Genomic DNA, 22,907 nt, shown 5'->3' on the forward strand with positions numbered 1-22,907 from the left:
CAAGGGACAATGCTATAGAAATGAAACCTGGGTATATATTTAGAGTAGTCAGTGTGCAGCTTGTATAGCAGTATAGATTTACTGTCCTCTAAAAATAACTTAACATACAGCTATTATTGTCTAAATAACTGCCAACAAAAGTGAGTACACTCTAAGTGAACATGTAAAAACTGTATCCAAAGTGTCAATATCAATCAATAATAATATATATCACACAATATTTGTGTGAGCACCGTTGTTATTTAGCACTGCCTTAATCCTTATGAGCATGGAATTCACAAGAGCTGCAAAGGTTGTTGCTGGGATCCTCTTCCACTCCTCCACAATGACCTCACGAAAATGCTGGAAGTTAAACACATGGCGCTTCTCCACCTCTTGCTTGAAGAAGCCCCCAGGTGGTCAAAAGGGTTCAGGTTTTTAGACATACTGTGCCACTCCATCTCCTTCACCTTCAGCTTCCTCAGCAGGCGGTTGTCATCTTGGCGGTGTGTTTGGGGTCGTTATTATGTTGAAAAACTGCCATTCGGCCCACTTTATGCAGGGAGGGCATCATGTTCTGCTTCAGAATGTCACAGTATATGCTCTCAATGAACCAAACAGTAGCTTCCCAGTACCAGCAGCACTCATGCAGCCCCAGACCATGACCACCATGCTTTACTGTAGGCAAGACACAATTTTCTTTGTGCTCCTCCCCAGGGTGATGCCACACATGCTGGACACCATCTGAGCCAAACAAGTTTATCTTAGTCTCATCAGACCACAAGACATGGTTTCAGTAATTTATGCTCTTGAACAGGTTGTCTTCAGCAAACTATTTGTGGGTTTTCTTGTGAGCCAACTTCAGATGAGGCTTCTTCCTGGGATAACGGCCAGGCAAACCAACTTGTTGCAGTGTGCGGCGTATGGTCTAAGCAATGACAAGCGGACCTTCCACATCTGCAACCTCTAAAGCAATGCTGCAGCACTCATGTGTCTGTTTTTTGAAGCAGCTTCTGCACCTGACACACAGCATGAGCACTCAACCTCTTTGATGGACCCTTGCAAGGGCTGTTCTAAATGGAACTCACCTTGGAAATCCTTTGTATGTCTTTGGCCACTGTACTGTAACTCAGTTTGCGGATGTTACCAATCTTCTTATAGCCTCAGCCTCTTTGTAGAGAGCAACGATTCTAATTCTCAAATTCTTAGAGAGTCTTTGCCATGAGGTGTTGAACATTCAGTGGTCAGTTTGAGAGAACTGCACTCAAAGCACCAAATCTTAACTGCTCTAATGTAAGATACACACATTTGTTTGGTCGTGTCATGCAGACAAAAACATTAACATGATGAATAGAACATGTAGCTTTGCATGGTAACACAATGTACAGCTGTTATCACTTAGGGTGTACTCACTTTTGTTGCCAGCTAGGAAGGTTTTCAGGGGACAGTAAATCTGTACTGCTATTCTGTACATTGACTCCTACAAAATATATCCAAGTTTCATTTCTATGTTATTGTCCCTTTAGAAGCTAAAATGGTTGCTGAAATATGAGGGGTGTACTCACTTTTGTGAGATACTGTATATACACCACCCAGGCATAACATTATTACCACCTGTCTAATATTGTGTTGTACCCTTTTGCTGCCAAAACAGTTCTGACCCATTGAGCATTAACAGCATTAACTTCTTCAGCAATTTGAGCTGCAGGAGCTCGTCTGTTGGATCGGACCACACGAACCAGCCTTCGCTTCCTACTTGCATGGATGAGCCTTAGCTTCCCATTATCCTGTTGCTGGTTCACCACTGTTCCTTCCTTGGACCAGGTTTGATAGATACGAACCACAACAGACTGGGAACATCCCACAAGAGCTGCAGTTTTGGAGATGCTCTGACACAGTCGTCTAGATATCACAATTTGGCTCATGTCAGATTTTCACAGTGAAGAAGAGATCATCAGTGTTATTCACTTCACTTGTCATAATGTTATAATGTCATGCCTGATCTGTGTATATGTTTACTGATGAGATGTTTGAGAGGACACTTCTCATGAAAAAGTTGTGTGTGTTTTTGACATTAGCCCACGTGATCTTTTTTGTTTCAATGTTCAATAGGTATATGCTAAATAATTGTGTGTTTGTGTGTGGTGCTGCAGGAACTGCTGCAGGATGAAACGCGGCAGAAACTGGCACTTGGATCCCGTGTGCGAGCTCTGGAGGATGAGAAAGCAGCTCTAACAGAGAGGGTGGAGGAGGAGGAAGGAAAAACCAGAGAACTCACACGCCAGATCCAAACTTACATTCAGCAGGTGCATGATTACACACCCACAGATGTACTCATTACAATTTAACTGTGTAGTAGTTTTTTTATTAATCTGTATTCATTTTCTTCCTGCTCAGCTTGCCGATCTTAAGAAGCAGTCAGAAGAAGTTAATGCAGCAGTGGAAGCAGGTGAGGAGAGCAGGAGAAAATTACAGAGGGAGCTAGAGAGTGCCATGCAAAGAGAGAGAGCCAAGGAAGAGGAGAAAGAGAGAGTGGAACGCCAGAAGGAGCGTCTAAGAGAGGAAATAGAAGACATGACCATTGCCTTGCAAAGAGAGAGGCAGAACTGCACTGCTTTGGAGAAAAGACAGAAGAAATTTGATCAGGTTTGTTCTGAATCGATTGATGGATGGACAGGTGAATGACAAATGCTACAAATAATAGCCCTAATCATCAAACCCTGCTTTGCTACACCTTCGATCTTTGACCTTTGTAGTGTCTAGCAGAGGAGAAGGCAGTAAGTGCACGACTGGCTGAGGAGCGAGACCGAGCAGAAGCTGAGAGCCGAGAGAAAGAGACTCGATTCCTGGCTCTATCTCGAGCTTTACAGGAAGCATCAGAGCAGCGCGACGAGCTTGAGAGAACCAATAAACAGCTTCGCCTTGACATGGAGCAGCTTGTCAATGCCCAGGATGATGTGGGCAAGAACGTAAGACTTAAGAGTATTAATAATTAATTAACAGTTTTAACGATTGCACTGGCAGCATGTCTTTATGTCACTTTATAAATGCTTAAAACCTTTTTATCTCTGATACTTCTGCCTGTCAGGTGCATGAACTGGAGCGTTCTCGGCATGCTCTAGAGGTGGAGGCACAGTCACTGAGAGAGCAGACACAGGAGCTCGAAGAGGAGCTGTCTGAGGCAGAGAACTCGCGGCTCCGGCTCGAGGTCACACTACAGGCGCTCCGAGCCCAGTTTGAGCGTGAGATCAGTGCGAAAGAAGAGAAAGGCGAGGAGAAAAGACGGGCCCTTAACAAACAGGTAATCTGCTATAAGAGTGTTACTGGACAGAGACGTCAATGAAGATGCACTTAAACATACAGCTGCTCAGTTTGGTGATGTTATGCTTTCAGTACCTCAGCCCAGAATTGTATATGTTGGAGAATACAACTTTTAATTAACTGGTCTGCTGTAACTGTCTTCATAATCTATTATTTGGGTTTTCCTGTAGGTGCGTGAGTTAGAAACTCTGTTAGAAGAAGAGAAGAGTCAGAGGGCTCAAGCGCTGTCCATCAAGAAGCAGATGGAGGCAGAGCTCCAGGAGGCTGAGGCTCAGGTGGAGGCAGCTGCTCGTGGCCGAGAGGAGGCTCTTAGGCAGATAAAACGACTCCAGGTAATACAGAACACTGCAAAACTTGAGCATGTATTACATTTGTAGATTAATATTTGCAGTTAAACGCATGCACTTTCACAGTGTAAAACAAATGAAGATCGCACTAAACAGGAACATTTGCCAAAATGTTCTGACTGAGACTAACAAATTTCTGTAATCACGATGTTTGTGTTCCTGACAAATTATTATTTGTGCTTAGACTCAGATGAAGGAGGTTTTGCGGGAGTTGGATGAGACCAAGATAGCTCGAGATGAGATTATTGTTCAGTCAAAAGACAGCGAGAAGCGCCTGCAGACTCTAGAGGCAGAGCTGCTGCAGTTGACAGAGGTGCATTATTCGTCATAGTTGTTTGTGTGTTTAAAAATGTAACATAATGACTTAATTCGAGAGGCATTTTTCATGAACATGTAATGTGTTCTTTGTCTCCCAGGAACTGTCTGTGTCTGAGAGATTAAGAAGACAAGCTCAGCAGGAGCGAGACGAGCTGTCTGAAGAGATTCTCAACACTGCTAGCGGGAAGTAAGTACCAGTTCATATAAGGGTAAAAGTAAATGAAATTTGAGTTTATTTATGTAAATGAGAAATTGCTTGTCCTTGCTTTTTCTCAGGACCGCTCTCTGTGATGAAAAGAGACGTCTGGAGATGAGGATTAGCCAGCTGGAGGAAGATTTAGAGGAGGAGCAGAGCAATGCTGAGCTCATAGCTGAGAGGCACAGAAAAACCATGTTGCAGGTACAATATACTTAAATCCAGATCTTGTCAGGGATACCATTTTTAAAATGTTAGAAATTAAAAAAATAATAATTTGGAAACTGAAAAAAATTAAGCATTCATATTAAATGCTTATATAGTTATACATGTCTTAAATTCAGGTAAACAAAAACAGCTTACAGTAAATATGAAAGTAATTCACCTAAACAATTGCTAATCGTGGAGACTGACAGATTTTTACCATATCACGAATACATTTAAAATAAAATAAAATAATTTACTCATGTGGAGCATCTGTTGAACAGTACACATCCCTCTGCAAGGGATATAGGCCGACCCTATTTTTTTGTAATAAAGTTCAGTATTATTTTACATGGTGTGTTATGTCTGTTTGTTTGTTTTATCCAGTACCCATTTTAAACATTTTCAATTGTTTAATCAGTTAATCGCCAAGTACGATCCAACCTATCTATCGGTATCGGTAAAATCCACTATCGGTCGATCTCTGTAAGGTACTGTAGTATTAAAAATCAAACATTACAGTATCTCATCTGTTTCTCTCTGTATCAGGTGGAGACTCTGACAGTGCAGCTGACAGGGGAGAGGACATTGGTGCAGAAGAGTGAGGGAGCACGAGAGAGTCTTGAAAGGCAGAATAAGGAGTTAAAGTCCAGGCTGACAGAACTTGAAGGAGCTGTGAGAGGCAAACATCGTGTCAGTGTTGCTGCTCTGGAGTCAAAAATTGAAAACATGGAGGAACAGCTGGAACAGGAAAGACAGTGTGTATCACCTGGCTCATGTAAAACTTGATAAAGCTACTACCCATTCAGTTTATCTAAAATTATAGAATATTTGTTCATCATACTTTTGTCTCTAGTAAGGAGAGATTTGTGATGATAATGATATTTAGCTCATTATTAGCTCATTATAGTTTTTTTTTATGCCATCTTAAACCCCATCTCACATATTCATAATGTTAAAATGTTGTAAAATATACTATAAAACACAATTTACAATCAGGAAAATTAAACAAGGATAAATAAAGGAGGATATTTGTACAGATTTGTAATTCTGTATAGAAAAGAGGGTTGCTGTATTGATTTCTTTTTTTGATGCCAGGGAGCGTGCAATGGCCAATAAGCTGGTAAGAAAAACGGAGAAGAAGCTTAAGGAAGTGGTTATGCAGGTGGAGGATGAGAGGAGACATGCAGACCAGTACAGAGAACAGGTACACTCCCACTGTTTATGTAAACAAGTACCAGGTTTATAATATGTAGTATTTAAAGTCTTAGTCAATGAAACCAGATTCATGTTTATTACTCTCCAAACTGCATGCTTGTTTTTCTATTAGTCAGTTTCCTGTTAGTTATTAATTTCATTATGCTAAACATCTAAAATATAATGTCTTGTAAAATATGGATTTTACAGTACTTTAATGTGATGTACCCAACAGCATTTATGGTGTTTCATTACTTCATTTTAGATTTAAGGCCTGTATTTCAGTCTGTGTTGTCCCTTTGTGCAGCTGGACAAGTCAATGGGGCGTCTGCGACAGCTGAAGAGGCAGCTGGAAGAGGTGGAGGAAGAGAATTCACGCACAAACGCCCAACGCAGAAAACTGCAGCGAGAGCTCGAGGAAATGGGAGACAGCATGCAGAGCATGACACGAGAACTTAACACTTTGCGCTCCCAACTCAGGTAACACCAGCACATAGGTTCTGTGCTGAAAAGAGAGAAAGCTGAAAGTCGGATATGGAATGTTGGTGTGCACTGTGTCAATACTGTAATCAATTTTAATGCATTTTTTATGTGTTATTCAGTTTAGTAATTCATGTTTCAATATTTGTATATGCATGGAACACACATTTGTACAGATCTAACATATTTGCATGTGTGTGTGTGTTTCATTTTGCGTGTGTATTTGACTCCTACACCCACTCAGCAGCACAGAACAACCCAAAGGCAGCAAGTAGGTTTTAATTGTGTGTGTCTGTGTGGGCACATGCCTTATTAGTCTGTGTGCTTTTTCCTCACTACCTTTCATTCTCTAGCTCATGCACAATAATAATCTAGTCATTTTATGTGGAATCTGCAAAAATTTGAGTCACCTATATTTTAATTAGCTGATCAGATACCTTTATGTTTTACACCTTTACAAGTGTGTGGACTTTAAGGGTGAAAAGATTTATCTGATGACTAATTTTTACTTTTACTTTAGTCACACTCTTTTTTAAAATGCAGTACATTACCTTAAGTGAGGTCTTGGCTTTTTTCACTTGTGGCATTACTGAAAGAAATCTGATTACTGATTGGTTCATGTAGATTCTTAGCCTTTTCCTTCAGAGCCTTTAAACTGAAGTGCATGTAAACTCTGATTTCTTGCAGTAGACAAATATGAAACATTCATTTCCTTTCTGGTTCCTTTTGCTCTGCTTTTTGTATAGATTGTAAAGATAATATATGAAAATCATTAATTCCGGGTGCCCATTTTATTTTGCATATCCATTCTCCTCTTAATTCCTCTCCATTTCTCTCTCAGACGTGGTCCTCTCCCTCTCTCTGTACGCGGAGGTCGGAGAGCGCTGGTTGATGACCTCTCACAGGAGAACTCTGACTGTGAAGAGCCTCCTGCTTCACCAACGCCCTCTAGTGGCCTTCCAGGAACCCCTGTGTCCTCCGATAGTGCCCTGGGTCCACCTCCCCCATATAGTCTCACAGATTCGAGTGAGCAGAAGGAGGAATGATGGGCAGGTGAACAATAGACGTAGTAGACGAACAGACTATATACTGGCATAGCGCACACTGTATTGATGATACCTCTGCAGCCAAGGTGGGATTTATTATATTGAAGATGAGCATTTACAGAGGAAATAATGCTAATACTACTGAATTCAGTTATATACTGATATCAATTAAGTGGAAATCCAGCTACTTTTCCTAAAGTTCCAAGGAAGAATAGCATTAAAGTATATCAGAGAAGCCACATTTCAGTGCGATGTATGTCTGGCTTATTGTGGCTTCACATAATTTCTCATGCACTCTTACAATTCAGAATTTTCAGATGAGTTTAGCGTGAGATGTGTGAGTTAAGATAGCTGCACAAACCCTATGCGCTTTTTTCCGGTCAACCATAAGCCATGTATTTAAGGGCAATCTATGTTTATGATGGCAATCAAAAAAGAAAAAGAAAAAAAAACAACAACCAGACATTCTTTAAATGCAAAACTATGATAAGACAAACTCTCATTGGCTGTGCTTGCATGAACAGTTAAACTGCAGTATTACTTTCAGGCTTTCTCTCTCTCACTTTACCTGAAATTAATATTAGGAATTGGAAATGCCTTTGATATCAGTTGATGTTTCAATTTCAAATTTCAATTGTAAACTTTTTTTTTTTTAATCTAATGTGATTTGGTAAAGTTGATGTTAATTAAAAAATTAATTTAGTATAAACAAGAAAGTGACAGAGAGAAAATGATTTACTGTGAAATATCTACAAATTTGAGCCAGGCATGCTAGCTTTGACATTTTTGGTATAAACACAGGAAGAGAAAAAAAATGATCATGCAAATTTACAACCCAAAACCAGAATCATGTAGAACAAAATATTAAACATTTGAAAACAGTAAATAAGAAAAACACGTTTATGAATTCACTTTGATAGTATTAATTAATATTAGTGGTAGAAGTAATAATTCAGTGGTAGTTCCCATTGGCTCAGCTGGTACTAGAAATGTTAAACACTTTCAAAATGTTTTACAAGGATCACAATCAGATTCATTTTAAGAACTGTTTTCCAATATGAAATCATGTTAGATTATCATCATAGGTTATATTCAGCACATCTGGGTAGCAAGGCTTTTTTTACATCCTGTTTTTAATTATCAAACATTGACCTTGTGATTTTAGACAGTCAGGACTGACGTGAGTTCTCGTGTTATGTAGAGTGTGAGCAGTTAAATAAGATTTTTACATCACGTCACTCCCAGTTCAGTATGCTTAAGATTTGTCAGTCTCTCTATTCTCATTATCCAGGTTATTTATTCCTGTTTTGAATGTCATGTTGCTTTTACTTTGCAGTGTTACATCAAATGCAGACAGAGATCCTGAGGGAGAACACTGTGTACAGTAAAATTTGGTGCATTCTCAAAACAAATACACTAAATCTAAAGTCGTTGTTAAAAATAAAAATAAAAAGACATTGCAGATTGAAAAAACAAACTAATTGCCATCCTGTGCACTATGCCGGGTTTAAAATATCTTTTTGATATCAATATGACACTTCATGAGAAAGGCAAGATATTTATTAGGCTAAATGTTTGACCTAATTGATGGCAAAAAAGGGATATTAGCATACGTAGTGAGATAGGTAGGTGAATAGGTAGAACATACTAGTAATTTAAAATGAAGCCCAGTGGCAGTTTCCACACCAAGGACCTGATACTTTCCCAGAATTTCATCCTAATATATTGCCTGCACCAAGGATGAGATATTGCACGTTAGATCACATTTCAATGAAGTTTCTAGTAGCTGTTTGGTGAAAGTGAGGGTTTAAAAAGGTTTTTAGGCAGAGCTCTTTTTGTGAGAAAAGATGGTATTTCCATGACAGCCTTATATATTAAATAGTTTTTCCTGATCATTTCTATGTGTTTTAATGTCACAGTACAGTTAGTAACTTTAACAATGAAGTGCATTAAACCACACAGAGACTCTAAAACTCTGCTGAAAGTCTTCTTTAAGAGGTCTGTAGGCCAAAGATGAGAACTTTCCATTAGCGTAACGTCTGGTATGTTCACCTCAAATTGAAAAGCTGCTCTTGTATTTCTTAGTTCTGTTTTATACATTTCTGACCATTGCTTTCCTTATGTGAATGTCAGCTAATCGAAATAAAAATGCTAGGACACTTTTACAGAAATTAGTTGTTACATGTGCTTAAATGGCATTCATATTTTTCACAAAAAAAGGATTTAGATTTAGGACCAAACAATCCACTATAGTCTTGTACCTTTAATTTATTAGACATACTGTATGTTGTGAAAATAAAGCTGTAGTTAGGTGGGCTTCTGTGGCCACCTGCTCTGTGTTGTTTGCTAAAGCTGTTTCTTTGTGCAATAACAGTAATATAGATGCACTGGTGCTGTAAAGGCTGGTGAACTACAGGTACAACATGTTTACCGGCACTACATATTGTTCAGGACCCACACTGGCAAACACGTTTATCTGACACTGTTCACAGTATAATCTCATCAGTATTATGGGTGAACATTTCATCTGAGAAATCTACCTTCATAATAAATGTTGTCATAACCTAGCTATGTGTTTTTGTCCCAGTTGATTTATTATCGCTTTATCGTTCTAAGGATTTTTGGTTTTGCCTATTTTAATTAGAGAATGAAATGTCACTCTTGAACAGTACATTTTCAGAATGCTCTTGGTCCTCTCATGTATGTGAACCTTAATATTTATTCTACATGTAACATTGAACCTACATGCAGAATTTCTTGTGTATTTGGTATTGGAAATTCTATCATTAAAAACGATTTCATGCTTCAGACACTCCAGTGATTTTAATTGTAATTTTTTACAATTTTTTACTAAAGAGCGTCTAAGAGTAAATGAAGAGACAGCAAAATACCATTTGGATTTCTAAAGCAGAGTTGGTATTGTATCAAACATCTCTGTTTTGTGTTTCTGTGGAAAATTTTGAACTATTTATTAGTTTTTTGTTTTGTTTTGGCTATATGAATAAAATCTGACTGGGGTGTAATATACTGTCTGTCATTGGTTTTGACAAATGCAAATTGTTCAACCTGTTTTAAATACGTAACCTCACAACTTTCTTAAAATCTTTAAATAGATTGACCAGTTCTCAAAGCTATTTCCTCTGTTACATTTCTATTTCTAACATAAAGTTGTTTTCTCATGATCACGTGTATTAACTGGAATCTGTTGACAATTACAAGCTTGAATAACTAGCCAAAATATTATTTTACATTTAAAATCATGCACCTTATTTGTTTGTCGTACGGTATATTTGTACTGAGTGGAACTGTAATTTTTTTGGATTTGAAAGGGGTCCCTGAGTGTAGGGGGTCCCCTGCAATAGACTACAGTATAAATTAGTATTTGATACAGAGACAAATTCCATCTCTTGGGCAGGCAATTATTACATTTATAATGACATTGAATGACAATGAAATACCAGGTCACATTCACAGGGTTTGAGATTTTCTTGTGAATTACGTCATGAAAAAACAACTTCAGTTTTGCCAAAATCACAAAACTAGTTGTGCTTGTGAGAAAATAAGAACGGAGAAAAGCATGGCCTCTCAGGAATTTTTAGGGCTTTCATTAAAGCCGCAGTCTCAAGCTGTATCTGTGTGTTGTCCAGTCCTTTGTTTATTAATCAAAAGCCAACAAACTGTACACTCACCAGCAACTTAATTAGCAATATCTACTGATTTATTATGTACTCAGCTGAGCATGTAAAATAATTGCACCAAATCATGCAGATACAGGCCAGGTCTTTAGATAAGGTTTACATCAAACATCCAAAAGTGGGAAAAAAGCCATAGAGATAAATAGTTCCTGAAACTGGCATCAACAAACATGTCATGGTCAGAGTCATTGAGATGGCATTTTATTCTCCATTCTGATGTTTAAGGTGAACATAAAGGTCTGTATAGGTACATGATTTTATGCATTGCACTGCTGCCACCTGATTGTAATTGACTGAGCCTTTAAACATGCTGCATCTTGGTAATGCTTTTTTTTTGTTTGTTTGTTTTTGTATTGTGATTGTATTGTGACCGTTTTTAAAACATTTTATATTTAGGAGCTTTAGATATTATTATTATAATACAGATACAAGAAGGTTTCACTGAAATTCTTAATTTTCTTGAGATTTTTCATAAAAATATATGTAATGAACAATAACCAAAGCATATGCAATAATAACCAACAAAGATACAATATAAATAGCATAATAATTAAATACTTGCATAAATATTTGTAAAAATCCATTCTAATAAGTTTACAGCTTGTTTAAAAAGTAAACAACTCTAACAACTGTTACCTGCTGACCAGATATCAGTGTTTTTTTGCCCATTTGGTTTGAGTGTTTTTTTTTTTATGCTTGAGGTATCATATAGCAGTTCTCATTTGATTTAGCTTGAAGTCACTGAAACAAAACCTAGACTTACAACCTAAACAACAAAGCAGCAATAGTTATAATTAAAAAATACCAATAAACATGTTTCCCTATATGGCTAAATGTTTGTAGACACCTGACCATCCCACCCTTTTTAGGAACTAAAAAGCCTAGCCCAATCCTGCTCTAGTGCTCTCCATAAAGACATGGTTTGGGTGAAGTGTCAAATAGCCGCTCTCTGAGAACCTTTGAGAACCTACCATCATGCCCAGCCTCATTGATGCCCTTGTGCCGAAAATGGAATTTCTCGCAGCCACATTCGAAAAACGAGTGCAAGGCCTTCCCTGAAAGAAAGGGGATGTTTAAGAAGCACATATGGATGTGATGGTCAGTTGTCTAGGATTTTTTGAGTGCGTAGATTATGTATGAATGCATCAGATGAATGCATATGCAGACAGATAAAAAATGTTAAAGAAAAGCCTATTGGCATTTTGCCCATTAGTGCTAAAGGGAGCATTTTGTCAATATGTATTTGCAAACAATTTTTCTAAATACGACTTTATTCTGTTTTCTGATGGGTGTGGTGCCTTTTAGGATTACAATGTCCCCTTCCACAGGGCATGATGCCTGGTTTGATGAGTATGAAAATAATACACATCATATGCAATGACATTCATAGTCAAGAAATCATCACTGGGTTACGTAGGTAACCCTAGTTCCCTGAGGGAACGAGAGCTGTGTCAAAACGCTTTGGGAATGACTCGTGTTGTTCATGCTCTGAATTACGTGTAAAATCTGGCCAATATGCAGTCGTGACGTCATTGGCGGGCGACGTCACGCAAACCAGGAAGCTACAAAATGGGAGCGCGATACAAGTGACATCAGCTTCTGGAAAATGAGAAGGTAAGCGCTGCAGGGATGCAGGGAGTATGGCACGTTGACACAGCTCTCGTTTCCTCAGGGAACTGGGTACCTACGAAACCTAGTGACGTTCCCTTTCAGGAACTTGAGCTGCGTTGAAAACGCTTTGGGAACGAGTGTCCAATCACGCCATGCTGACCAGTCCCTGCCTAGTGTGTCTGAGCACAACCTGCATGCAGGACAGAGGGGCCGGGAGTGGCTCTCATGTCGAGATCATAGAACCTGACAAAAGTCAGCGTTGTGGACCAACCTAAACGTTACAAATTTCCTCTGGGGAGACTCCTGTGAACCAGGCCATAGAGGCCGTCATACCCCGGGTGGAATGAGCCTTAACTCCAAAAGGAGTGGGAAGACCAGAATACTCATAACACAGACAAATGGCATCCAAAATCCATCTATCGAGTGTCTGCTTATTAGACGGGAAACCTTTTTTGTGAGGGCCATAGCAGAACAGCTGCTCCGACTTCCTCCAAGGACTCGTCCTGTGGAGGTACAGTATGTGTCCAGTGCTCGCAGCCTGTAGGTCCCCAACCCTCTTAAGGCAGGAGATTGCCAGGAGAAAGGGGGTCTTAACCAAAAGATACCTAAGGGTCACATCGGCCAAGGGCTCAAAAGGGGGGGCTCAGATAAAGCTGCCAGCACAACAGGCAAGTCCCACACAGGCACTCTGGGTTGTGTCTCGGGCCTCAGCCTCTGGGTGCTGCATAGGAAACGTGTCACAAGGGGGTGTTTCCCCAGTGACTGCACAGCGAGGTACAATAAGCTATGTAAACCTCTCAGAGTTGATGAAGCCAACGATGCAAGAACTGCAGAACTGAACCAACCAGGCAGTTAACTGTGTCCAACTGGTGGTACTCACACCACGTGGTAAACTGGTGCCATTTAGTGGCATACAACTTCCTAATGGCTGGAGCTCTGAAATGGAGAATGTTCTCTACTACCTCAGTAGAGAGACCAGTTGCTAGGAACTGCACCCCCTCAGGGGCCACAGCTTCCATAACTCTGGGCGGGGTGAATCATGGTTTCGCCTGCCTGTGAGAGGAGATCCCTCCTGGGATGAATTTCCCAAGGAGGTACCTCGACGAGGGAAAGCAGGTCTGCAAACCAAGGTCTGCCCAGCCACTGAGGTGCCACCAGGAGGAGACAAGCTCCCCCCTGCTGGATTCTCTCCAGAACTCCCGGGAGCAGCGCGATAGGGGGAAAGGCATTCAGACGTAGCCTCGGCCACGTCTGCACCATGGCGTCCAGCCCCAATAGGGCTGGGTGAGAGAGAGAGAACCAGAGGGGACAGTGCGAAGTCTCCCGAGTCGGATAACAGATCCACCTGGGCTCTGTAATATCTCTGCCATATCTGTCCCACCACCTCAGGGTGGAGCCTCCATTCCAAGTCTGATCGGGGAGCCAGCCTCTCGAGTGGGGACAGAAGGAGCTCTGTGGAAGAGCTAATAGTCTGGCCTCCTGGTGATGAAGAGGAGGTATGGCCACCGCAAGTGTGAACCGCCCTCCCCAAAGCAGGACGCTCTGTCCGTTTGTTCGCAGAGAGGACCACCCTCAGATTGGCCAACGGCAGGGTCCGAGTGGCAATGCTCTGTTTATGAGGCTGCGCCCGCCAAACAGCCATGTGAGAGCAACGGGGAAAGTACTGCTGAAATGCCACAGACTGCATTTGAGACTCTTGGAACCTGTTGATTACCGAACAGGCCCGAAGTAGCTATCGGGGCATTCAGCAGAAAAACCCTGTCCCCTTCAGGAATTTCTGACAGGGTGAGCTTAAGATGCTTTTCTGTGGCTGCTAAGGCTGACATGGAGCAACCGACGGCCCGCGCTGTTACCTTGGTGGCTCTAAGGGTTAGGTCGGCAGCGCGACGTAACTCCTTGATATCGTCAGCCCCAAAGATAAATCCCTCGGCTGTACCCACTGCTGCATAAGCCCTGCCTACTAAGGCCGAAGTGGCTCTCAACGGCTTAGTAGGCAACACCGGGGCCTTCAGCGATGCAACACCTGGGGAGAGATAGCCAGCTAGCATCTCTTCAACCCTAGGCATCTCCCAATAGCCGCACTCCTTAAACCCTACTATATTCTATATAGCAAACACAGGGGAAATGTATGTGGTGCAAATGGTGTCTCCCAAGACCTAGACACCTCGGTCTGTAGGTCAGGAAAAAATGGTAGGCCCCAGGGCACAGGCTGTGTCGCGGGATGCAGGAAACGCTTATCCAGGTTTCTGGGATAGCTAGAGATAGCTTGTCGGGCCAAGCTATTGCTAGCTTAACGATGGCCCGCGTCACTACCTCCAGAAGCTCCTTGAACAGCACAGGCTGTGAGGAGTCCTTGGGCTCACTAACATCTAAAAACTCTCCCTCCTCGGAGGAAGAGATCCGGAATGCCGCGTCACACGCCGGAAGAAAGGCCCAACGCAGCAAGAGCTTTCCCTGGTGAACGGGAGCTCGGCCCAGCAGGGAGGTTGGAAGGACTTATCCATCTCCATGCCTTCTGCTAGGACGGCCTGCAAGCCCCATGACCTTCGGCGCCGCTTCGCCTTGGTGAGAGCGGGGCCTAAGCTGCGAGGAAGCTCACTCTCCTCGAAGAGTGGTCTCCTGGAGTTGAGCAGGCAAATAGCCATACAACTACAGCATGGACAATCGTCAATCGAGAGAGAGAGAGAGTCGATTGAGCATGCTCCACTCACAAACAAGCAACACACAGATTCACAAAGAAAGCGCTTACCTGAACAACAGAAGCTGATGTCGCTCCCATCACGCTCCTATTTTGTAGCTTCCTGGTTTGCGCAACGTCGCCCACCAATGACGTCACGACTGCCTATTTACCAGATTTTACACGTGATTCAGAGCATGAACAGCGCGAGGCGTTCCCAAAGCGTTTTCGACGCAGCTCAAGTTCCTGAAAGGGAACCTGATCCAACTGAACACATAAAGCCTAACATGTTAGCACTCGTCCACTACCATCAAAACACCAATTAAAGAAACAGCTTTTTTAGGGTCTTTTTTATTTCTTGAATACAACTCCAGAGACACACTGAAGTTGTTCTAGTGACTCATGGAGACCCAAAATAATACTAAGATGTGTTGGTTTTTCCTTTAATTTGTCACCTGTCTGTATATGCAAAAAATATATATTTACAATATTACAATTTGGAACAAATATTTAAAACAGACCTTTGAAGTTGTACAATATAACAGTATTTTTAATAAAAGACATTTTTAGTTTGGTTTATTTTTTCTCACCTTTAACAGTCCTTCAACAGTAAGTATGGCTGTGTGATCTGACTACGCTGTTAAAGTCCACATCTGTTGCTATGTTGCTGAATAGCCAGTCATCATTCAGTGGTGGAGTTGATACTGGATAAGGGTATGGGTTTTGATAAGGAGCAGGAAAGGACTGGGCCACGCCCTCAAAGCTCGGAATACTCTGATTACTTTCTTTATTTAAAAAGAGCATGAGTTTCCTATGCAGTTGCTATTGGCTTGTACTGGAATGTCAAAACCATAGCATTGTACAGATGTGGTGGAGAGCATGTTTCCAGAATTAGAATGATCTGAGATTAGATTTAGAATAGGCCCTGACTCAATCTTTTTCTTTTCTTGATCTGTCAGCGTGTAATAATGATTGTTTACCTTGTTTAGTGCATGATTATAGTGACTAAGCTGTCGCTCCCAGGTTTTAGGTTCGATCTGTTTTAACGGGTCATGTTCAAGTTCTTGCAAAGCATGTCTTAAATGATTACCCTGCTCAGAGATGGTCCATGTACCTCCAGTTAGGTACTGATCCCCCTTGTTTACTGCTGTACTTATATCAGGCTGATTTATGGAACAGTCCACTGTCTGTCCAGTTTGTCCCACTTGGTTGTGGTGGCCGCTGGATCCACAGTGTGCTAGACTGTAAATAATGTTACTTCTTAATTCATTCTGTACATTCATGTTCTTTGCAGAATTTTGGAGCAGTGTGGAAATCTGCTGCAGTCCTCCAAATATATCTCCATCACCACAGGTTGCTTTCTTATCCATTGCAACGTCTGTTTGTGAAGCGTTAAGGAGCGGGAGGTTATCTTGAAAACAGCTCAGGTCTTCTTCAGTGTGGATGTCCCAAACTGCGGCCATGTCCATTTGGTCAATTTGTTGCAAATACTCTTCTGAGTCCAGCAGCTCAAGATTCTCCATTAAATCCATCTGTAGACTCTCCGCAGTGTGTTGAATTTGGGAGGTGTGGTCATTCTCTGGTTGTATTTGTACCTCAAAATCACATGAATTCAAAGACAAAGGAGACACTGGTGAGGTGGGTGATAGCTCAAACAACGTCAGTCCTAAATATTGTTCTTCATCAGGTAAATTAGGGATCTGTACATGTAAAGTCTCTGGTATCTTTTCAGTACTTTCAAGTGAGGTAAATACACTGTCTTTTAGAATGTTATTGCTAACTGATATCAAGTCATTTGAATCAGCAGAGCCACAATGAATTTGTTGCCTTCGACTCATGAAGTCAATGATTTCTTGTGGAGAGTTTTCATCGCTTTGCTCTACCAAATCTCCATCTTCCCTTATCTGACTATTTTTTCCCTTGTTCTGTTTATTCAGAGATTTGCTCTTCAAGGAGCATCCATTGCGGTTTATCACAATACTGTCTAGAGTTATTGTATCAGTGTCCTCCTCCAGGTGTTTTGTTTCAGCCACACCAAAGACAGCAGTGGCTGCAAGGAAACAAGGATTACAAGATTTCATCCCACATCAGACGCAAGATCCAACTAAACAAATCCTGAACATCGGAACTGCTACCATATCTATGGAAATTATATAAATAGGAGACATTTTACCTTTTTTCGGGTGTTTTTCTGATTCATGTTTGGGAGTCGACTTTATTTCCGATTGTCTTTGTGACTTTGCATCAACTGAAAAAATAGCTGATGCCAGCTGATGATTTGCTGACTCTATTTCTGCAAATTTCCTATGAAAATTTTAAATATTGGTAAAGGAATCAACAACTTATTTAAGACTCTTTCTGCTTGTGTGACCTACCTCTGGATCATGTTGTGTAGAAACCTGCGGTGATTGACCTGTCGCTTGGATGGCTTGTTCTTCCGTGGCTTTTGCAAAGTTCGCATCATGTAGCCAGCTGCTGATGTCATAAATGTAATTAGGTCGCGACCCCATGGCACTCCTCGTTCCAGCCCCGGTTCAAATGATATGGTGCTGGATGGACGCATCTCTTGAAGCAGAGGATAACCTGATTAAAACTGATTCCCCCCTGTTTTTATAAAATTTTAACACCTTTAAATGTTTAAGACCAGGCTTGTCTCAAACAGCTATATATTTACTTATTTAAAATATGGACTGATTAAATGCAGCTACAAGATTTTATCAATATACAAACATCAGTTGATTTTTTTTAATTAACATCTTTAAAGCATAAAAATTGCCAACCTTAAAAATGTTTAATTTCAGTGTTCAACAGAGAGGGAGGTGCAAATTTTCTGTTCAAGTACATATTTTTTTCAGTTGACATTCAAAATGCATTCTCCTTTATATAAGATGTACATTAAAGTGATTTGAAACATTTAGATTTTTCGAAATATGTCGGTATGTGGCAAACAACATAAACAGTCTTTGTGGAAATCCAACCATGAAATAATCATCAGCAAGAGACACAACATTTACAGAGCAAAAGCATGAAGCTTACAGACAGTTAGTGCACCCATCCTTCAATCATATTCTACAACCCAATGAAGATTATATAAATGAATAAATGCTAAACTAAACTCTTTGGTCTTATCTGCCATTTAAGTAATGAAGATTATTGTAATTAAGTTCAAATAACCCCAATCTTACCTGTTCCAAGCATTTGTTAGCTCTGCACCATCTGGTAACTGTGAAAGATAAATCAGAAGCAATGCTGTATCTACATGGGCATATATAAATACAGCCTTACACAATGATCGAGGGAGGGAGGGAGAGATGGAAAGAGAATAAATGCGGTGCGGTGGCATTGAGGATGCTAAAGAAAAGACTTAAAAGAAGGCTTTTCATCATCCTTTCAAATTAAGGATGGCAAGACATCGCTGACAAAGAGAGTAGGAAGTGACTATAGACCGGTCGAGAAAGAAAAGCAGGGCAATTATCTAAGAGTCAACTGCTTTGGTCGTGTGGACTCTGTATGCATTGTGAAAAGGACCAAAGGCCGCTTGTTAAGTGTTAGCAAACAGAAGCCCACCAGTTAAGAACTGAACAAGGCTTTAATTGATCAATTTAATTTCCAGGCCTCATTAACGCATTCTCCAGTCGGAGAGCTTTTCTTGTTGCTACAGACAAATTGCCCTCACATTTCTACACGGACACACAGAAGGATTGTTAATTTTACGTATCTATGAAAAAATTCAACATAACAGACTGCCGAGGAATGATTTATGAATGGTTAATTTCTTGTGCTCTCTTCTTGCTTTCTTACCACTACCATGACATTTAATAGTGAGGTTAGGAATGACACTTTGAATAAAACATTCAATGCTACTGTTTGTCACTTGTTTATTTATAAATTGAAATGTTGTAACGCTTGACCACAATTTTTTGGTGAAAAAACATTTGACACAAAGTTGACACAAAACACAAATATGTTTATTTGCCATGAACTCTCAAATATATTTAAAAATATTTTATAAGTAAAAACTTACCTTAGCAAGATGATTATGGACAGTGGGAGGATATTAATGCAAGATCCAAATGTATTTAAAATGCAGTCAGATGTAGTAGTCATCAACAGATAAGAATACAAGCCAACAAGCTAGAACAGAATAGAGTGATCAGAGAAAGGAAACAAGCAATAGATTGGAGGAGAGAAAATAAATGGAAGTAGTACATAATATACGATAATTGGTATTGGTATTTTCTTGCTTTTGTACAGCTAGAATTTAAAGTTTATGTTTGAGGATATAAGACATGTTAGCAAGATGTGAACTTGTGTTAATTTATATAGGAATGAGCATCAAAGACCATGTCAATTTAAGTGGCTTTATTATCATTGTTTAACCCTATACAGTTAGTACAGTACACAGTGAAACAAAACAACGTTCCTCCAGGACCAAAATGCTATAACAACATACAGTACTTAACAAGATAACACAGAACTAACTGAGTCGACCTACATAGAGCAATGCATAAAGCAAATCTGAGGAAAAACATGCAAACTACACAAAACAAAACTGTATAGAACAGTGGTGGCAGTCATTTGACACTGGTCATTTGTACTATTTATTTGTTTTTGTTTTTTTTGTTTTTTTTATAAATGCTTATGAATGTTATTATATTTGCTACCTAGAAGAGTATGTAATTTAATGTTAAGTAGAAGTGCCATTCCTATAATACAGCTGCGTAATATTATTGATAAACTGAACCAAATGCAATCGAAACACTATATCATATTAAGTATATTATATTATTGTTCATATTTGTCAATACATTAGAATGAGCAACGTTAGTAACATTAGCAGTAACTGAGAGGGTGGAGACCTATTTTTAGTACTGCTACAGTCCAGCTGCTTTACGGAGAGCCACTGAAGACCATGTGCTTTTGGGCTGGAGGAAATCCTCTCAATATCAGCCACCTTAAGGAATTTACTATGGAGAATCCCAATCATTGTGTGGTGTTGATACAATCTTGTGAAGGGTGTGTTTAGCATTTAAACTTATTTTGAGATTACATGCACGATAACTGATCTCAAGCAGGTGAGTTAGTTACTTTACATTTGTACTTTTATAATTATTTATAATGATGCTACTTTTAATTTACACTTAAGCTCTTTATGTGCTCTTTGTGCAAAGTGCTGAATATTAAATATTGGTTGTTTTTTAGTTGGAAAAATGAGTAAATATATATTTTTACAACTGAATCCCTGTACATTTTACTGTCACTTCCGAAAGCAGATTGTGATGTATTGAGCTATATCTTACTCCAGTGCGCTTATTCCACACTATTTCAGCATGTGTTATTTTCTCACGTTTTGCATTGTCTGATAAAGGCTTATCATTAAGGCTTAACACACTTTCATTTATCTTCATAGAACTTTGACCCACTGCAGAGGCTTGCTTTTATTGGCCAAAGCATGAACTGGTCTGTTGTCTTCTGAAGCCAATTGGATTAAAGTTAGAACATACAGTCTGTGTCAAACATTAAGATCTGTTAGCCGAATGGTGAGTTATATCTTTTTGTCCCTTTGAAAGGTTTTAAATATTTGTAGTATGCTTATCAATTGTTAAAGATTATATATTTTACCAAAGGGTATACATTGTTCTTCAAAAGTCTCTGCTTATTCTTTAATCTTCCATTACAGCAGGCAGCATGAATAGAGTATGGGCCATGTTCAGATCCTACCCATACATTAGCAATGTGGTGGGCTATACAACCCTGTTTGCCACTGCAGACTTGATTCAGCAAGGCATGTTAAGAGACACACATGGCCAAAGCACAAAGCTTAGTGGGGAAGTTTCTGAAAAGGAAGCATCAATAACATCCAGAGAGGAAGGAGCTATGTCTCATCTTGAAGACACTGAATGGAGAAAGCATTCAGCAAAAGAAGAGAATTCATCAGGAACGGTGTCAATTGTTCCAATTCACAGTGTTGACTTGAGCCAGACATTTCGTGTAGCTTTGGTGGGATTATGTTTTCATTCCAACTTCAACTACCACTGGTTACGTGCATTAGAAAAAAGGTTTCCAGGGGCAGGGGCCAAAACAATATTTGTTAAAGTGTTTCTGGATCAGCTAGTTGCTGCTCCTGCAACAATAAGTGCCTTCTACATAGGTGAGTAACCAAGTTTGTCCAACACTTAACCTATTCTAAGAACATCCCAAGTTTTAAAAAAAGATGTATTCAAAAGTTGATGTAATTATTATTTTAATTCATTTACTTTTGTGGTTTAGTGGAGAATGTTTATATTTTTAAAGGGTTGAGCACTTTAGAAGGAAGTGAAGACCCCTTGGAAGACTGGAAAAATAAATTCTGGACTTCTTACAAGGTAAATTTAGTATACCATTGTGCAACCTTAACAACAGGCAGGAAAAGGTTAACTAGAAGTCTTAACTAGTGTTTTTAAACCTTTTTCTCTCATGAACTCTTACATTACTTTATTCAAATATTTCATAATTACTAATATAATTATGTGTTACCATATAATTATGGCAACATATGCACTGATCCTTAGACAGATATATATTAATAGTCTATTTCAAATCAGGTTTTATTCATTAACCCACGTAAAAGTTGTATTTTTACCACAATAAAATTTTAAATAGTGTTTAATTCAACACAAGCTATATACTGTCATGCACGGATCAAGAGTCGTAAACCAGAATAAAGTCAATAAGCTTTATTTGCCTTAGTACATGGGCTAGAGAACATAGGCAGTCCAGCGATGATCTGTAGTGTAAAATGTAGATCGGACGGTGAGCGAGTGTGGACGAGGGGGGGCCTTATAAAGGGGAGTGTAGATTGGAGACAGGTGTGGGTGATTAATAGGAAGGAGAGGCTGAGTGAGAGTGCAGGAGGAGGCGTGGCTGGTGGTTCTCTGACATATACTGTTTAACTGTGTATGTGAGAAATAAAATCTTGAAATCTTGATTATAATATTATCAGAAAATATCAGTCCATTTTCTATGAAAGCACTCTATTTTTGTATTTAGTATTTTTGATTATAATCCTTATACTTATGTACTTGTTGTAAAATGTTGTAATTATGTGTTAAAATAACCATGAATAATAATAAGGTACTTATGGAAGGCATCTTTAATATACGCTGACATGAGAAATATTCTAAACAGGGGACTTTGTGCTTTACAATTTCTCAGTTTTATTAAGTTCAAGATTTGAATTTATAGAATGGAACTTGTGGTGATTGTACTATTAAAACGGATAAACATCTTATTAAATAAATTGTTTTTTACCTGTTTGCAAATGACAGTGGTATGAGAGGAATAAAATATTTTGGGATGTTTTGTTTTCGGTAAACAGCCTTGTTATCATTAATTGTTATTCATAATCATTTATCTATTTAATATTTATTTTTATTTTGGCAGACTGGGGTTGTCTACTGGTCCATAATGCAGGTATGATAAACTCCATTAGCATTTATCCATTTAACCATTGATCCTTAAAGTTTAACCCTCAGATTTTCTGTTGTTTTCTTCATTACAGGCAGTAAATTTCTCTCTGGTTCCACCGATTGCACGCACAGTTTTTGTTGGAGGAATCTCACTGGGCTGGACTGTCTTTCTTTGTCATTTTAGACAGCAGAAGAATGAAGCTCATTCCAGTTATACTAAATAGAATGCAATAATCATGTATCATTAAATAAATACGAGCCTGTTTGACTTTAATCAAATTATGAGCCTGTTTCTTCAATCTAGCAAAAAATGGTGGAATCAAAGTTCTCCTGCTCATTTGAATATATGTTAAGTAAATGTGCTTATATTATAAAATCATTTCTGTAG

The 22,907-nt window shown here is 39.4% G+C and overlaps 3 protein-coding genes across 10 annotated transcripts in view; 2 read left to right on the forward strand and 1 right to left on the reverse strand.

Annotated features, from left to right (window-relative positions):
• The window catches only part of myh14 (myosin, heavy chain 14, non-muscle), a 31,517-nt gene extending 21,621 nt beyond the window's left edge, over window positions 1-9,896 (forward strand). For 3 of the 7 annotated variants that reach the window (XM_046846791.1, XM_046846796.1, XM_046846793.1), the window contains 13 exons: window positions 2,133-2,285; window positions 2,377-2,625; window positions 2,736-2,948; window positions 3,068-3,280; window positions 3,471-3,632; window positions 3,832-3,960; window positions 4,064-4,152; window positions 4,242-4,365; window positions 4,915-5,123; window positions 5,464-5,572; window positions 5,870-6,042; window positions 6,287-6,313; window positions 6,884-9,896. In XM_046846791.1, coding sequence (XP_046702747.1) covers window positions 2,133-2,285; window positions 2,377-2,625; window positions 2,736-2,948; window positions 3,068-3,280; window positions 3,471-3,632; window positions 3,832-3,960; window positions 4,064-4,152; window positions 4,242-4,365; window positions 4,915-5,123; window positions 5,464-5,572; window positions 5,870-6,042; window positions 6,287-6,313; window positions 6,884-7,088 — 2,055 coding nt within the window. In that variant the 3' untranslated portion in view covers window positions 7,089-9,896. The remainder of the gene's footprint in view (window positions 1-2,132; window positions 2,286-2,376; window positions 2,626-2,735; window positions 2,949-3,067; window positions 3,281-3,470; window positions 3,633-3,831; window positions 3,961-4,063; window positions 4,153-4,241; window positions 4,366-4,914; window positions 5,124-5,463; window positions 5,573-5,869; window positions 6,043-6,286; window positions 6,314-6,883) is intronic. The other 4 variants (XM_046846798.1, XM_046846795.1, XM_046846797.1 and 1 more) reach the window with 2 other exon arrangements.
• Window positions 9,897-11,697: 1,801 nt separating this feature from the next.
• LOC124384166 lies at window positions 11,698-18,282 on the reverse strand. Of its 2 annotated transcripts, XR_006925357.1 has the most exons (5): window positions 18,257-18,282; window positions 17,447-17,636; window positions 17,245-17,375; window positions 15,662-17,121; window positions 11,698-11,838 (listed from the first exon to the last, which is right to left on the reverse strand). XR_006925357.1 is itself a non-coding variant. In XM_046846799.1 (4 exons), exons 1-4 carry the CDS (start codon window positions 18,267-18,269, stop codon window positions 15,863-15,865), a joined length of 1,593 nt encoding a protein of 530 aa, XP_046702755.1. In that variant the 5' UTR covers window positions 18,270-18,282; the 3' UTR covers window positions 15,210-15,862. The 2 variants fall into 2 exon arrangements, 1 of the variants encoding a protein (XP_046702755.1); XM_046846799.1 differs by lacking the exon at window positions 11,698-11,838 and having other exon boundaries at window positions 15,210-17,121.
• A 1,716-nt stretch (window positions 18,283-19,998) lies between these two features.
• si:ch211-120k19.1 (uncharacterized protein LOC563199 homolog) lies at window positions 19,999-22,776 on the forward strand. The gene is made up of 6 exons (XM_046848053.1): window positions 19,999-20,146; window positions 20,482-20,611; window positions 20,752-21,222; window positions 21,366-21,436; window positions 22,494-22,523; window positions 22,612-22,776. Exons 3-6 carry the CDS (start codon window positions 20,760-20,762, stop codon window positions 22,741-22,743), a joined length of 696 nt encoding a protein of 231 aa, XP_046704009.1. The 5' UTR covers window positions 19,999-20,146; window positions 20,482-20,611; window positions 20,752-20,759; the 3' UTR covers window positions 22,744-22,776.
• Window positions 22,777-22,907: the final 131 nt, after the last annotated feature.

The sequence above is a fragment of the Silurus meridionalis genome, chromosome 4 (assembly GCF_014805685.1).
Source record: "Silurus meridionalis isolate SWU-2019-XX chromosome 4, ASM1480568v1, whole genome shotgun sequence".
In the NCBI taxonomy this organism is placed as follows: Eukaryota; Metazoa; Chordata; class Actinopteri; order Siluriformes; family Siluridae; genus Silurus; species Silurus meridionalis.